The 17,342-nt window shown below is 37.4% G+C and overlaps 1 protein-coding gene across 1 annotated transcript in view; it reads left to right on the top strand.

Moving 5' to 3' along the window:
• The window catches only part of zmat4a (zinc finger, matrin-type 4a), a 92,863-nt gene that overhangs the window by 10,409 nt on the left and 65,112 nt on the right, over positions 1 to 17,342 (top strand). Inside the window, exon 2 of the mRNA XM_016285244.1 lies at positions 4,560 to 4,661. Coding sequence (XP_016140730.1) covers positions 4,560 to 4,661 — 102 coding nt within the window. The remainder of the gene's footprint in view (positions 1 to 4,559; positions 4,662 to 17,342) is intronic.

Genomic DNA, 17,342 nt, shown 5'->3' with positions numbered 1-17,342 from the left:
CGGAAAAACCCGAAGACTCAAGAGATGAACTAATCAATTCTCTTTCCGGCTCAGTCTGCATTGGATAAAGCTTATGGGGCTGTGTAGTGATGAACAAACGACTCGGAAAAACCCGAAGACTCGAAACAGGTGAACTACTTGACTAATTCCAGTACAGAACCTATATGATGTTGCTCATGCGCGACTGAACGAATCACTCCCCGAGACGACTCGGTCTTCCCGAGTCACATTAAAGATTCGTTCAAAATGAACGAATCGTTCAAGAATGACCCAACACTACAGCAAACATGACGGCAGTGTGGAAACAGCTGTCCGAGAAAGACGCAAAAATCATTACAAGCACCGACAGCGAGAGACTGTTTAGTACTGCATCGCATGTCTTCGATGAGAAGAGGAAGGGTGGTTGTTGCTGGTTACTGTATGATGATTAAAATTGTGAAATGCCCTTAAACAATTAAATAAACTACAGAATGTTATGTTTTCTAATACACACAGGAATTGCATGTGTTCAAACAGCGCTGCACGAGCTCGCGGCGGTAGGGTTCAAAGTCCAAAGCGCGAGGGAAATCTGGGCTGAAACTGTTACTCGTCAGCTGCTCAGTAACATTTTTATGAATTTTTACAAGGCATGTGACAATGCGATACGTGCAACAAACGTCTTCCCAAATTCGTAATGAGAATTATTTGTCAACAAAAAGAAGCACTGAGGTCTTCCTGCGGGTTTCTGCCAAAATAAAAGTTGAGAAAAAGCAAGAACTCCGTCAACATTAATAAATGTTATTATTGTAATTTTACTGTTGCTCTGTAAAATAAAATAATAATGAAAATAATAATTACAACAGCTCTATTAAAACATTTATTGTAACATTTACACATAATGTTCAGACTAGGAACTATAATATTTTCTAATGTTTTAAAATAAGTATCTTCTGCTCAGCAAGGCTGCATTTATTTGTAAGTCAAAATACATGCCTGATTCAAGAAGGGGGTCTAAAAAAAGGCCAAAAAATATTATTTTACTAACTTATTAATTTTAAGTTAAGTTGTGTTATATTGGTATAATGTCTGCTAGAATGCTAAAAAAAATTCAGTCTTAAGTAAATATTTTTAAATTGTTGTTTTGTAAATTATTTTTTTCTTTGAAAAGCAAGACAAAACAGTAAAAATCACATTTTAGCTATTTCATTTATGCAATGGTGAAAAAATTGTCAAAATGGGGGAAAAAACTTGAAAAACCGTGTTCGGTATTCGGCCTTCGGCCCAGTGTTTCATTTTGTTCGGCTTCGGCCAAGAATTTTCATTTCGGTGCATCCCTAGTCCCTATACTAAAGTGCTACCAATATTCTTATAATCAGCACTCATTGATTTGGTGCTCAATAAATAGTTTAATGTTGGAAAGAGTTGTAAAATCTGAACTTTCCATTAAAGCTTTCCGTGCAAGTTTGAAGGTCCTTGGCAGTCTGAAAATCTGTTGTAGACTTTCTTGTTTTTATCAGCAGCGGAGTTCGAGTCAAGTTATTTTTATTTGTATAGTGCTTTTTGCATTTTGTTCTGTGGTCCATGTTGTGTGACAGCAGCTGAGGCAAAGAAGGTTTTTGATTAAAGATTATGAAAAAATCTTTTGAATAACACGCACTGATAAACTGTGCACACTAAAGCCAGAGACATTTTATTATGAAAGGAAATAGGGTACATTTTTATTATTTTGCCTTTTAATCACATTCACATGGCAAATAAGTAAGGGGGAAAACTCTTCAACTCTGTCAGCCCCATTCCTCGCTCTAAGCAGGCCTCAGACTGATTAATAATGCAACTGTTTTTTAAATGTGTGCGGTGTGTATGTATGTGTTCATGAGAGCGATGAAGCTTGGGCTCCAGTGATGGTATTTTGCCTATTTTGTTCTGTTGAATTTATGCACGGTTTCCTCAGAGAGGGAGCGTGAGCTCCTCTCCCCACACCCTCTTTCGACTTCTTCTCTTTTCATTCCCTGTCCATTTCTCCCCTATTCTGCAGCAGCTCTGGTTATCTTTTATAGTTTTTTTATCTTCATCTCTGCAAACTTATGCTGCTGGAATGCCTGTGCAAACTTGTTGTCTGAATTCAGCACGTCTACAGTCCTTTGTTGGAGAAGGTTGCCTTTTCTCTGACGATGGGCCACAAACAAAATGAAGTTGAAAAACCACACACAGTATCCTTGGTGTATGGTTTTGCAGATGCATCACAATTTACAACAACAAAGTACTTTCCACATGCCCCTCAAAGTATGAGATCAGAGTGTCAGAATATGAAATATAAAAAATTAGAAAGCGCAACTGAGCACTATTGAAGATTTACCTGAGCTCTAAATCTGATGAAGATTTAGAAAATATCTAGATTAGCAACAGCCTGGGATAGATTTGAGCTACTGAATGGAAGATTATAATAATTTTATTTGAATAGCTTGAATATGGTAATGGTGTGATATCTATGTATGCATGAATTTAGCGTAACAAACCGACTCTATTTGGAAACTACTGAGTATGTTTATTTATTCTGTCTTCGAGAAGTTGCAGTAATTAGCATTTGCAAATCAGGCCATGCTCAAAATGTGAAAATCCCAGTGTCTTAATCTGCTGGCATGAAAATTCACCCATCTTTTAAAATGCATGTTATTGATCTAATTGTGAATGATTCATCCATGCATTTTCCATTTTTTTAAAACATTTGTTTTGAACCCTGTAATTTTTAATCAAAATATCATACCTTGATCTTCTGGTGAAACAAGACTAAAGTATGGCGGACTTTCATTTAGTCTGCTTAAACCCCGTACCTTTCTTACAATCAACTGCATTCATGTCTGCCTCCATCTAATCAACAACTGATAGATAAATCTTTTACTCTTTCACTCTTTCGATCATTTCTTTCACTCACAACATGGAAGAAAAGAGCTGTTGCAACTTCTGTTTATCTCGACTTCAATTAGATCAAGCAGCTGTATTTTGTATGTCTATTGGTTACATAAAAAGTAGCTGCCCGAAATCATTACCAAAATAGCCATCAGGTGAACTGGCTTGTCTTACAGGGACTTTAAACCACTCAAACTAGCCAATCAAAGTTTTGGTGTTCAGTTAAATTACAAATTCAGTTGGAACTAAATTTTACCACAAGGCTCCTGGTCTAATGAATTTTTAAGCATTCAAGTACAACACCAAAAACATCAAAAAAACTTTAAAAGTGTCATGATATCACACTATCGAGCAAGAAGTTTCAAACAAATAGTTTGCATTCTTGCAGGGGTCTGTGTGATAAAGCAGACAGAAAGAAAACAAAAAGATAAAATATATATATATATAAAAAAAGAATTAGGGAAACACATCATAGATGCCAGCTGCTCAATCCACCAGCACTTTCTTCAAACTGTTGCTTGTCCGCAACCTAAAGAATGCTTCCTTTGCAGACAGTATATTGAGATCGAAAGGCATCAAAGCATGTCTGAATCCAATGTATTCACTGTTGCCTGGTCATTTTTTAATGCCAGCATAGGTATATATCCCACCATCCTGTGTGCATGGGAAGACGTAAGCGTAAATGTGTGCCCTTGAGCAAAGATGGCAGCAAGCATGCTGTATCCTTCTACACGTGCTGTTAAGATGAATAGAGATGCTAACAGACAGCTCTCTCCAGGTATTACACCTCTCTTTGGCCCGAGACCAGTTTCCTTAGGAAGTGCCTTCATACAAATCCGCTGTCTATCAATAATCAATTGTGCAGCATGGCAGCTGCTTTCAAACACAGTCTGTAGGCTTTTAATCTTGTCTCCACATCAGTGCAGCTGTTAGTAATTGGCAGTAATAAAGACATTCTAATTGGTCTATGAGGCAGAGAGTGCAAAGGGCAACTACAAAGTGATCAGTTCCTTCATTACCCAGGACACACACAAATAAATCGCTCAAAATGTAAAGTAAAGCTTAGCATTTGCAGAAAGTACATTTTATAATCTGAGAGCATTTCTAGATATTGCAAAATGTTTCCTACTGTTCTTTTATCTCTTTATTACTTTTTCCCTCCACATGTATCTGGCTGCAACTATCAAATAACTAATATGGGAATTTTAGGCCCTTGACTTGTTCACTTATCATCCACAAAGCACATGGTATTTAAAGTTTACTTTATGAACATGTATTTTATTTTTGTGTTTTGCAGTGAATTGCCATTTAAATGTGTTCATTGTTATTTTTCATCACATGAAGGTCATATGAAGGTTTTATCTGTTGCTCTAAAACCCCTGCAGTCTGTTTATAAGCCGTTCTGGGAGTGCATGTCATGTCCTCATGCTGGTTCGGTGTTTTAATATGTGTGACGCATGCTGAAATAATTAAAGTGACAGGAAACCACGTCTTCATGAATAATTCATGTGACACATGTTTTCATGACACTGTTTTTCCCAAAAGTATGTCTAAAATAGCAGTGCAGTACGTGCAGTGGTTTCGACTTCTGTCATTTTCAAATTCACAGTGTTTAGTGAAGGAAGTGTATAATAAAGTGCTGAAATATAATAATGTTTTTTTTGTTGTTTTAGATGAAGTCAACAGAGGTGGATCAAGGCCTTTTCACAGACAGTTACTGCAAAGTGTGCAGCGCTCAGCTCATCTCAGATTCACAGAGAGTGGCACATTATGAGGTGAGACCTGCTTTCTGTCTACATCATGTCTGCTTGTACGTACAAATCTCTCCCTGCCCTTTTGTTTGTTTGATGTTTCCTATTTTAGAAGTTACTATCCAAAGAGTACTTATAGGGCAGGGCTGGGACGATAAATCGATGCAGAATCGTTTCGTGGATCGATTCTGTGATTTTCAGAATGCATCGCGATTCCTCTGGAATCGATTCTGAGCTTAGATTTTAACAGCAGATGGCACTCTAATCTAGTTTTTATGCGCACCAGTGTTGCCAGACATACGATAATTATCGTATTTGTATGATAATTTTGACCTCTACGATGTATGATCAATAATGAAAAAAATCCCATAATAAACGATAATTTCGAAAAAAACATGTTTTTTTCCAAAGTCAACCTCATCAAAACAAAGCCATGAAATCAAGATGGCACTCTAATCTAGTTTTTATGCGCACCAGTGTTGCCAGACATACGATAATTATCGTATTTGTATGATAATTTTGACCTCTACGATGTATGATCAATAATGAAAAAAATCCCATAATAAACGATAATTTCGAAAAAACATGTTTTTTTCCAAAGTCAACCTCATCAAAACAAAGCCATGAAATCGGCTCATTACAGATGCTCTAAATGGGTTGGTGCACACCTCAGGACCCTCAACATCTAGCAACACACAGGATTCTGATGACAGCGACTCAGAGGTGGGGTTTGGACCTTCCCACGAGGTACGCCTATGGCCCTATGATTTCCGCGAAGCGGAAAACACCAGTAGCCCCTCACTGCAGAACAAAGATCCAGGGGGCGGGGTTGGATCCACATCTAGGGGGTGGAGATGGGTGGGTTTAGGGATCAGGGGGTGGAGACGGGTAGGTTTAGGTATATGTAAAGTGGGAGGAGTTGGATCTGGATCCAACCCCGCCCACTGGATCTTGTGGATGGATCTGCAGTGAGGACCATCTCGAAAACACGGATGGAATTGCGGAATCCAGTCAACGGAATTTACTGTGTAACGCGGAATGTCACGGAATTTGTCAAAGTTTGGATGAATTAATCAAAGGAAGGTCATTACACTTAAATCGTGCTGCTGTTAAAAACTAAGGTCAGAATCAACTCAAGAAAGTATCACGATGCATTCGGAAAATCTTAGAATCGATGCTGAATCATTTCTCGATTCGCGATGCATCGATTTATTTTCCCAGCCCTATTATAGGGACAACCCCCCTGGAGCAATCAGAGGTTAAGTGTCTTAAATGACACAGTGACAACTAGTAAATATACTGTAGCAATAAATATAGCTACTAACCTGCTTTCTAGACATCTTCTACGATTACTCATAAGAGGTTCTGTGTGCATGTCCTCTGATCTGTGTTATGAGGAATACTGTAGCAGCATAGCTGTATTACAGTGTTTCCCTGTGGTCACTGAACAGTGAGTTATATGGCCACTCGTCAACAGAGCTGTAACCTGAACAGGCCCAGATGGGAACATAATGTATTTGCCCAGGCTGGCATGGAGTACAAGAAGAAGGTTGTGTGCTGGTCAGTGTAAAATATTAATTCTGGGTTTGTTTTGTTTGTCTGCACCGAGTGTGTTACTGGCTGGATTGTCCCATGTGGACTGAGTGATGCAGGCATATTGAGCCTCTTTGTCCCCTGCCAATGCCCAATCTGCAACCATTCCATGCATTTCAATAGTAGACAGTACTGGACCAGAAAAATTGGCTTCCTGTGGATACCTAAAAGCTGCTGGTCTTGAACAAATGACCACTTTATTTTTTTTGTCCATCTGAAATGATTTAGTTTGCAAATGTCAATTGATTGCATTGAATCCTAACTTCTGACTGTCATATCAAGCCGAGCTCTGGCACAAGAACTCAGTGCTTCAGTTAGTGATGCAACTGAAAATATTCAGCTGAAAAAAAAAAGGTTTTTGATTTGGCTGAAGTATTTTTGGAGGGCTAATCATTGACAGAAACCAGAAACTGTGTTTTTGGCTGTCATCTGCACCAAATGTGGATAAGCTACAACAAGTAAACCTGTCAGCATGTGGATATACTTCATCATGACCAAAAGTGAGGCAAGAGCAATGTGTGTGCTTTGTTTGGCTGAAATATTGAAAGGTGGCTCATTGCTGAAATGACATGACTGGTTAATAATCACCCTGAACAGTTAAATGGCCCAAAAATGTTATTTTTGTCTTCAGTTTTTGGCTGCATCACTAATTTAGTCTTTTCAGTGGAAAAAGGCTATCTGGTGCATCTGAGGCTGCTGGGTAAATTACTAAAAGCTGCTAAAAAGCTCAAATCTTTTTTATGATTTTTGCTTAAATTTTGCAAACCTCCACAGGCATTAAATTAAAAATGCTGTCATGCTCCTAATGTAAACATACTTTTTTGTGGAGAGGAGACCCATATTTGTGGAAGAGAGTTTTTGTCTCTCGTGCTCTGTCTCACCTCAGACAAACTCCAAAGTGTATCAGATGTGAGCTCAAATATCAACAGACTGTCGATCATAGAAAACATTAGTGATTAAAGTTCAGATTTCACTTTAGATTGAACCCTCACTTTAGAGAGTCACATGTCTGTCTTATTAATTAAGCATTTTCTTGGTATGGTATGCTATGGTATATACAAAAGAAGTGGACTATTTGCAGCTTATCACCCGTGATGCTCAATTATTTAGCAGCAGCAAAAGAGAAAGTATGTTTGAAAAGAAAAAAAAAACAGACTGCATCATGAATGGAGTAACAGCATTTATAATAATAAACCGTGAACATAAAGGGTCTCAGGTACACTCTAATGGTAATCAATAAACTAAAACTTAATACAAATCACAAAAACTTTCATTTTATTTACATTTACTAAATTCTGTATTTGGAATCCTAACATAGTCTACTCAATCCTGTCTGGCATTCAGAAGAAACTTCCAGTGTGATTTCTTGAACTAATGAGGGGCTTTGTAACAATTTTGGCATTCGATTTAATTTAAAAACAAAATAATTTGTGTTTGCATTGAAAATGCCCCGAAGCTCATTTTATTGGGAAGGGATCTGAACTGTAGAAGCTGTAACATCTACAGAGGCTTTAGCGCTCAGGTCATGGTTTTAGAAATTATGCTGAGGGCACAATTTTTTCTCTGCAATGAGCTTTTAATCCTCACTCCTGAAACATCAAAGACTAAGAGAAAGAGAGTCAAAGACAGATTGGAGGAGAGAGAGAGAGAGAGAGAGATAAAATCCAGGCATTTGAACTGAACAGTTTAACAGCAGCTGTATTAAAAAGTACATTAATAATGCAGAAAGACAATCATGGACAGGAATAGCACTTCCAGCGTTGGGTTTCATTTTATGGTCCTCAAAGCACTCTATTTATGTGTTCAAGGTTATTCCATACCTTTTCATGTAAGACTGTGAGACTATCACAAGTACAGGTGTGATAAATGTTATTGTTGAGCTCCAAGCAAAACATTTTTAAAGGGATAGCTCACCCAAAAATTTAAATTCTGTCATTAATAACTCACCCTCATGTCGTTCCAAACCTGTAAGACCTTCGTTCATCTTCAGAACACAAATTAAGATATTTTTGATGCTTGCCAAGAGCTCTCTGATCCTCCATAGACAGCAAGGATCCTTACATGATCAAGATCCAGAAACGTGGCAAGGACATCGCTAAAATAATTTATGTGACATCAGTGATTCAACCGTAATTTTACAAAATTACGAGAATACTTTTTGTGTGCAAAGAAGACAAAAATAATTACCTTTTTCATCAAAATGTATCAAAAATATCTTAATTTGTGTTCCGAAGATGAACGGATGAAACGTACGAGTTTGGAACGACATGAGGGTGAGTAATTAATGACAGAATTTTGGTGTGAATTAACCCTTTAATGTTAAATCCAAGCATATTGCTGTGCTGTTATGATTGCTAACACCATGCTTCAAGGTGACTTGCTTTTCTACATTTCCGTTACTGACATCAGGAATGCAGTACCAAAAGCAAACAGAAGTTATCTGGTGTTTTTAAGCAGTAAGCGAGGTCTGTGGCCTGTGTCTCCTACTGAGTGTAATCTCTCTGGTGTGCTATGCTATTTGATTTCTTTTTGTTGTCCCACTCACTTTCTATCTGCTTGTGTGACCTTGGCTTATGTGTTTTGTCCATGCAATTCCAATCACAGTTCTCTAATCTTACATATGTATGAGCAGCATAGCGGAGAGCACGAAGACTGCAGGCTTTTATTTACACTCGATATTATCAGTGTTCAAGGACAAACCGCCCTCTCATTGTCCTGGATCCTCCTCTACAAGATTGGAATGGTCCATGCGAGTTTGTTTCTAATGAGACTCCTTATTCTAAGGACTCTTACACTAAGGACTAAAGGACAATAATCACAGGTGAACTTTTCTTGTTTCATGTAACTATAATGCGCATAATGTATTGCTTGGAAGTTGATTGATTCTTTCCTCCAGCCTGACACAAAATTAGACCTGTGCAAATTGTCATGAAATATCAATGTTTAACCTAATTTATTTTTAACACATTTTACCATGTTTAATACATTTAGAATTAATGTTAATTGTCCTGTAAAATTAGGACAGAAAATAGGGGAAAAAGTGAATCATTGACATTGACTGGCAATTTTTTTTTTGTATGTTTCAGAATTTTGTGTGATCTTTTAAATCAGACTCAAAATGTGTCCATTCGAAACTGAAGACTGGAGTAATGACTGCTGAAAATTCAGCTTTGCCGTCACAGGAAAATATGGCATTTAAAAAAATATTAAAACAGAAAACAGTTATTTTAAATTTGAAATAATACATATTTATTATAATACTTTTTAAATGCTACAGTTTTTACTGTATTTTCAATCAAATGCAGACTTGGTCAGCATAAAGAGACATCTTTCAAAAACATAAAAATATCTTACCAACCCTAAAACTTTGAGTAGTACTATATATATTAATTATGAATGTATAAATAAGCCTGTAAGCCTCCTTCTGCAGCAAAGTATACAAAAATATTGTAATAGTGACCCAAATCGTGACTTGATATCTTGCAGTGTGACTTTATTTCTTATTTTAAACTTTTTGTCATGTTTCATTCTGGTGGAAATCAGCTTCCACAAAAGTAGAGTAACGTAAGCCTCCTTCTGCAGCAAAGTATACAAAAATATTGTAATAGTGACCCAAATCGTGACTTGATATCTTGCAGTGTGACTTTATTTTCTTATTTTAAACTTTTTGTCATGTTTCATTCTGGTGGAAATCAGCTTCCACAAAAGTAGAGTAAGTGTGATCAAAAACAAACAAATAAATCAGTCGGGCAAAATGTCCGGTTAAATGGCCTTGTGCTATAGGATATAGGCTGCCTTACACATGCGAATCTTGTATTGTGAGCAGCTAAACTTGTCGCTGAGCTGTGAGAGGTCTGACTTTGATTCAGCACAGCTATTTTAAACACGTCTACTCTGTTATTATCTAAGTGAGGATCAGTAATGTCTTTAAATATGGCTCTAAATTGGGATTCCTCAATTAGCTCCTGTACAGTTGGCTAAATCGGGATGTTCTTGTTGGCCTAACAGCCGTTAGAGTCGTATAAAGAGATTAAATAATTTCTCTGTAAGACGCTTCTTAAGATAGTGCTAATTAAAACAAGTTAGAATAAAACTGGGATGCATCAGGCCAACCAATCAACGTGATTCTCATCCCAGCGTCTCTTTCAAATGCAACATGAAATTTGCTTTTCATATGAAAAAGGCACCAGTAATTGCATTTCTTAGTAGCTCATATTGTACAGTTACAAAATAATGAATCCATTGCCAGCTGATTTGACTTTTTTCTTTCTTTCATAGTTAAGAACAAAGGCAGTTAAATAATGTTTGCCAAGCCAACAGTCTAGATCATTTTATTTAGAGTTTTATTGCGTTTTTCAAAGGCTACGCAGTTACATTGTCCAGTGTTGTGTTGACTGCATCCAGCACTCAATTGTATTAAAGGCAATATATAACTTTTCTTGCACAAACTCCAGAAAGCATAATTGCACCATAAATGTTTTTCTGTTGATTCATTGTCAGAGCGGCTTCCCCAAAATGTTGAGGTGAAAATGAGAGGAGGACGATTTAATGTTAATAAAATTCACAATTCATTTCAATTCATGTCTCAGAATGTGTATTTTTTGTTTGTAATTTCACAGCTGTATTACCATAACATGTTACTGAAGTTGGAAAGCTCCGCTTTTCTATCGCAAAAAGGAGAAAACTGAGTGACGCCAAAACAAAGAAATAATCAAAAGCAAACCAACCCCGACAACTGAACCCAACTAATCTAACTATCAAACAGAAAATGTAGAAATAAAACCGCAAACTTCAGCGTATCCGACGCCCAACGTAAACTACCCTAATTAATAACAAAATACATAGGTGGCAGTCACTCCCTAACTAAAACTAACAAGAAAAGAACTAAATTTAAATGCAAAAACTTACCTACCTCCTTTTCCCGAAATCATTCTAACAGGACTCACTTAACAAAAACACATTGGTCTACGTTAACTGATCACAGGGGTAACTTGGCACCACATGTCAAACCAGCAACTAAGGTACTAATCATTCAGCAACAGGTGTTTCTAAGTTCTAGCGAACAATGACACAGGTTTAGCAAACCTAACCACAGGACCAGAAAGCCTCAATAAACTAACGAGTAAGTCAGTCAACTGAACAATTCAAAATAACTAATAAACACACCTCAAACAGTCAAAGAAAGAAATGAGCGCGGCTGGCAAAAATGGACAGTCGCCCACCGACTGGAAAGCGGGACGACTGACAGCAGCACACGAAGCCCGGCCGCCTTTTAAACGGGTAGGTCCATCCTGATTGGTCAACTGATGAACCGAGCAGCCAATAAACAAAACCTAAGAATTTAGAGCAGAAACAACAAAAGAAAAAAAGAAAACATACGAGGAACGTAACAGAAGGCCAAACTAAGTATTTTCGCTTTCGCAACGAAACACACAGCGTCTTCACAACATGGTGGCGGTGGTGGCAGCAACAATAAAGTTACACCTTCTTTCTTTGCGTGAACATTTGGGCGGTGTTATGCAAATCTTCCCACACATTGACGTAGACATGTGGGAGCGTGTTTAAACGAGGCGTTTTAGGAGGGTGTGGACGAGTCTTAATTTTAATAAAGAATATCTCTTTGGGTTTGAGACTTTAGTTTTTGCAACTTTAGGGATCTTATCTATTCACGAACAGCTTGTAACACTCCAAAGAGAAAGGAAAACTTGAAATCGCATCATATGACCCCTTTAACATAACACTTGAAGACACAAAGCACAATACATCTATTGAAGAAAGCATTTTATGGTTTTAAATCTTGTTTCAGTGAATTTTTACAGATTATCTGGTAAAACTGAAGCCGTAGCATAATTCTTCATTGTCTCTGCTGATACTTTCTTTAGCTCTTAGAAGTGGGGAGGAGCGGCAAACAAATTGGAAGAAGATGGTGTTAATGGACAGAACAAATGCTTGTGAAGCTCTGATGAAATATGGATGAGGGCCTGTCAGAAAAAAACATGAAAACATATCATGTGAAGAGTCCTTGGGTCTATAAGAAAGTCTTCCATACTCAAGACAAAGTCTGATTGCTAATGAACTCACTTTTTCACACTTTGGTCCCCATTTAGATTCACCATGCATTCACGTCTTTCTGTTTAATGTTCAGTATTTTTACTACCAGTACAGAAGTATTTGGTTCAAAGCCACTAGAAGGCAAGCCTGCAACAATTAGCCGAAAAAGCCTACAACCATTAGCCGAAAATGGCTTCCGGTCTGGCAGTACGTGGGAAAGGAGACCAGAGGCTGTTTTTTTTAATGGATGTCAATGGAGGAGAGGCTTCACTACGATGAATAAACAGCTTTTTAGAGGAAACGGCTTATCATTTAATGAATCGACAGCCAATCTGCTAATCTGCAACATGTTTTACACTAAACAATACTTTTGGATTAAACTATTTTTAGAGTTTACCATGAAAACAAATGCTGTTTTATAAGAGAAGTCATTGATTTTTTGCGACAGGTGGGATTCAGTTTACGGCACTTCCCATTCATTCCTATGATATCCGTAAACGGCGAATGAGTGTCGCACAACTCTGACTGAAATTCAATGACGTCAAGGCTGTAATGTGATTGGTTATTACGGCACACATGATCCAAGTTAGCCGTTGCGCTTTCTCCAATAGTAAGTAATACAGACCCTCTCATCTCCCTATATTAAGATAATCTCTGTTTGGTTTGTCTTGTATTCATGCTAATGGCATTTTGTCTGTTCATATTTTGAAGCAGTTTTTCTGTATTTTATCCTTTTAATAATAACAAAACTCAAGTTTTTTAATGCTTTGCTGAAAGGTGCTCATGTTAAAGTATGTTTTAAGGGTTGTTAGAAATGTTTTCAAAATAATTGACAAAAAATAATTGACAAAAAGAAGCTCTAACAGCCTGTCCTAGTTTTTTTTTCTTTTTTGTTATCTACAGAGGTGCTGTGATTTTGTCTACAAATCTTCCATCAACATAGTCGATACAATTGTGCAAGGAGGTTTTTGGCATGATTCTGAAATCCCACTCAGTTTCCTGGCATTCTGTGATAGTATTCCTGCTTCCAAAACTGGGTCTGAACATGTTCTAGTGACTAAGCAACCAGAGGCGAAATAGTGAGGATGCATATAGTGCCTTGGAATAGAATATGCAGTGGATCTGTGGCATGTTGATAACCTAGTTTATTTGATACAGATGACTAATTAAAATGTATAGCTACAAAATTTATTTTTCAGCACCATCTGTTGGATTTTTGCACCTTAACACATGTTTTAAATATCTTGGTATACTATTAGAAGTGGAGCTGGAAGGTGTAAATATATTGGTATTTTTATTTGAGTGGCTGATTAGATTTTTTTTTTCTTAAAGGGTTAGTTTACGGAAAAAGGAAAATTATGTCATTAATTACAGCTCCAAACCTGTAAAGCCCTATTCGCATGGGATTAGTATTACCTGGTGACCTCCAGTCATTTGTAATAATTGCGGAGGTTGTCTGTGATCTTAATCCCGTGCGAATCGGCCATGTCTGTAATTTGTAAAGTAAAAATTCCCCCGCAAATGTCCTACCATATTTCGCCGAACACCGAGGTCCTGTGATAATATTAGTACCGTGCGAATCGGCATCTCTGTGATTCGGCCAGCATTTGGCGGGTCTCATATCATTTTTTGAGGTTTTTGTTTGCTGTGCGCCTTTTTATCCATCTTTCGCGAAGAATGGAGCTGCGTTGGAGTGTTTGATAGTATTTTGGGTGCTGTCATCATATCGCTACACCATACAATTTGCAGAAAAAGAAAGCTGAAAAGGTTTTGAGATATTATATTAACCTGGTGAAATGTAAATGACAGCGCACAAAATTATATTAGTTTATTTTTTTTTAAATCAATCTGGACCATAGAACGGGACTCTCAAAGCCTTGACATCCGGGTAACTGGGAGACAAGTCAGTAAATTCAAGTAAAATCACAGGCTTCGCTTATCCCGTGCGAATGCACCACACGAAATTCAGATGTGGGGGAGTAATTTCTAAATCACACAAGGTCCCCAGATAATACTAATCCCGTGCGAATAGTGCTTATGACAGTGTTTCTCAACCCTGGTCCCGAGCGCCCCCCAGCACTGCACATTTTGTGTGTCTCCCTAATCAAACACACCTGATTCAACTCATTAGCTCATTAAAAGAAACCCCAGGACCTGAAATAGGTGTGTCAGATAAGGGAGACATACAAAATGTGCAGTGTTTGGGGGCACCTAGGACCAGGGTTGAGAAACACTGCTGTAAGACATTCGTTCATCTTCGGAACACAAATTAATATATCAGATTTGATGAAATCTGAGAGCTTTCTGACTCTCCATAGACAGCAATGTAATTGAAATGTTCCCAGACCCAGAAACATAGTATGGACATCATTAAAATTGTCCATGTGACATCAGTGGTTCAACCATAATTTTACAAAGCTACGAGAATACATTTTATGAATTTTTTTTTTAAATAACGACTTTAGTCAACAATTCTTCTCCTCCAGGTCAGATAGCTTTCAGAGATCATTAAAAATATCTTAATTTTTGTTCCTAAGATGAACGAAGGTCTTATGGGTTTGGAACGACATGAGGGTGAGTAATTAATGACAGAATTAAAATTTTTTGGTGAACTATCCCTTTAAACTGTATTATTATATAAATGTGCATAATCATTATCCCATTGGTTAGTTCTAGGATTCAAAACTCTACCAAAGCCATGCAGTAAACCAGTATAGACAAACCCCAGAACAACATATGAGCAGCTCGCAGCATGAGCAGGATTTAATATGTTGAATAAAGTAGGCTTTTCCTTATAAACAATTTTTTCTGCGAATTATGTTGTCAGACTCAAAAGCTACGAGACAAAATTTAACTCTGTGCTCGGTTGCCGTCTGGGTTCCTCTAAAATGTGCCTCAGCATGGAAGTGAACTGTCTTCGTGCCACCAAACAGTCTTTGACTGGTTTTAATTTGTGCGTCCTTATGGCACACATGCTGCTGTTATATCTAAAAGTGCCAGAGTCTGCTTTTTCCTTGATGAATCTATTAAAAAGCCCTACTTACACTACATGTTTAAAAAAGTAAATTAGCAACAAGAGTATCAGAAACTGTAGCATCATCTATGTTTGAAGAAAGATGAAATTTCATAGTCATAGTTAAAATTGAGTCTGTTTCAAGTGAATAAACTCAGTAATACTGCCCTCGGTATTGACAGGGTCATCTACTCTTTAACTCATATAAAGTAAACCCTGAAGAAGACATGTCTCAGTAAACAGTCCTTTACCAGTGGAGTGTGGGTCCTTTTACAGTAATGAGTTTTGAAAGCTTTCTTTATTTGCTAGTTATTTTTCCCCTGTGCTTACCCATGAGTAGAGCTCGATGTTTTCCTCTGGCCAAACAACAGTGAGGTTTGGAACATCATGGGCTTTTTGTGCTTAGAGCTAAATTGTGGCCCTCTAAATCTATTGCTGTGACAGTTCAACCCCAATCTGAGTTTACCTAACCCTTTGAGACTAGTTTTGTCTACCTCCATGTAATCACCATACCACACCATCACCACACCATACACCATACAGTACTTAATGGTAAGCTTCAGGTCAGATTAGTCCACAAGTGTCATTTATTCAAATATAAGCCCACTGTTTGTTGCTGAGGATTGTGGCTGTGGAGCATCTGTTTTTTTTAAATTTATAATTAAACAAATTAATTGTGATTACATCTGATTATTTCTTTGGGGTTAATTCAGTTAATCTCAAACATGATACACACGCATACATGCATGTATAGTATGTATTTATGCAAATGTTACATTGCAATGCTTGTCTGGATCCAGAACACCTGAGAAGAGATGATGCCAACCCCTCAGAGGACCTCAGATGATGCCAACCCTGAAACAACATACAGAACTACCACATTTTGCTATAAGTTTGATTGCATCATATAATAATTGCTGTTAATAGTGTTCATCGTCTGTTTGATTACGTCTTTAATTGATTTTTCCGTACATTTCTGCCATATGTTTATTAACTGACAGTCACCACTGATAAGCTACTACTAAATATTGTAGAAACCTAATTTGCTGTAAAGTTGCTTTGCAACGATTTGTATCGTGAAAAGCGCTATACAAATAAACTTGAATTTAATTGAATTTAATTGGCCTGACAATTATAAAAATGCAATTTTTTAAAAATGAAAAAGTACAGTTCATATAAATATGTAATATAAATAAACAAAGTATCTTATTTAATGGGTTAGTTCACCCAAAAATCAAGTCTCAAGTCTTCCTAGGTGTATATGACTTTCTTCTTTCAGACGAATCCAGTCGGAGTTATATTAAAAAGTGTCTTTGATCTTTCAAGCTGTTTAATGCCACTCAGCGGGTGTGTTATGCATCAGTCCAAAAGAAGTTAAAGGTGCCATAGAATGCATTGATACAATATTTTAAATTGTTCTCTGATATCCCCAGAGTGTGTATGTGAAGTTTTATCTCAAAATAGATAGACAGATAATTTTTTATAGCTTGTTGAAATTGCCACTTTTAGGGTATGAGCCCAAATGTGCTGTTTTTGTGTTTGTCCTTTTTAAATGAAACTGAGCTGGTGCTCCCGCCTCCCTTTTCAGAAGAGTGCGGAGCTTCAAGAGGTCATGCTCGCGGGCATACCGGTGTTACGGTTTAACTGGTGGTGGCCGTGTTACTGACCTCACATTGCTTCCAAATGCAATTTTTAACTACCACATTCCTATTAAGATCATTCTGGTAGCACGTGAAGGCAGCATTAGTGAAAACAGGCAGAGACAATGGTAGCTTTAGCAACATTATCCTTACAGAGAGCCAATAAGCTCTTTTGGAAAACTAAATATGACGTGATGCTTTGTCTGGAGTCTGGACATTTGCGCATGAAGCGTTGGTATGGATCACTCTTTCAGAAGCAATCTTTGCACAACTCCATCGCTGAACTGACCCTCGTTTGTGAGGCAGTCCGGCGTAAAATGTTAGCACAAACGTATAAGACTTTTCAGTTTTTTTCCGGGACATTTCCTTCGAAAATGAAATTTAACCACCGTGTCCTCAGCAGTTTAT

Source organism: Sinocyclocheilus grahami, unplaced genomic scaffold, assembly GCF_001515645.1.
Source record: "Sinocyclocheilus grahami isolate Dianchi unplaced genomic scaffold, SAMN03320097.WGS_v1.1 scaffold195.1, whole genome shotgun sequence".
NCBI lineage: Eukaryota > Metazoa > Chordata > Actinopteri > Cypriniformes > Cyprinidae > Sinocyclocheilus > Sinocyclocheilus grahami.
This window is presented reverse-complemented; position numbering and strand designations above follow the sequence as displayed.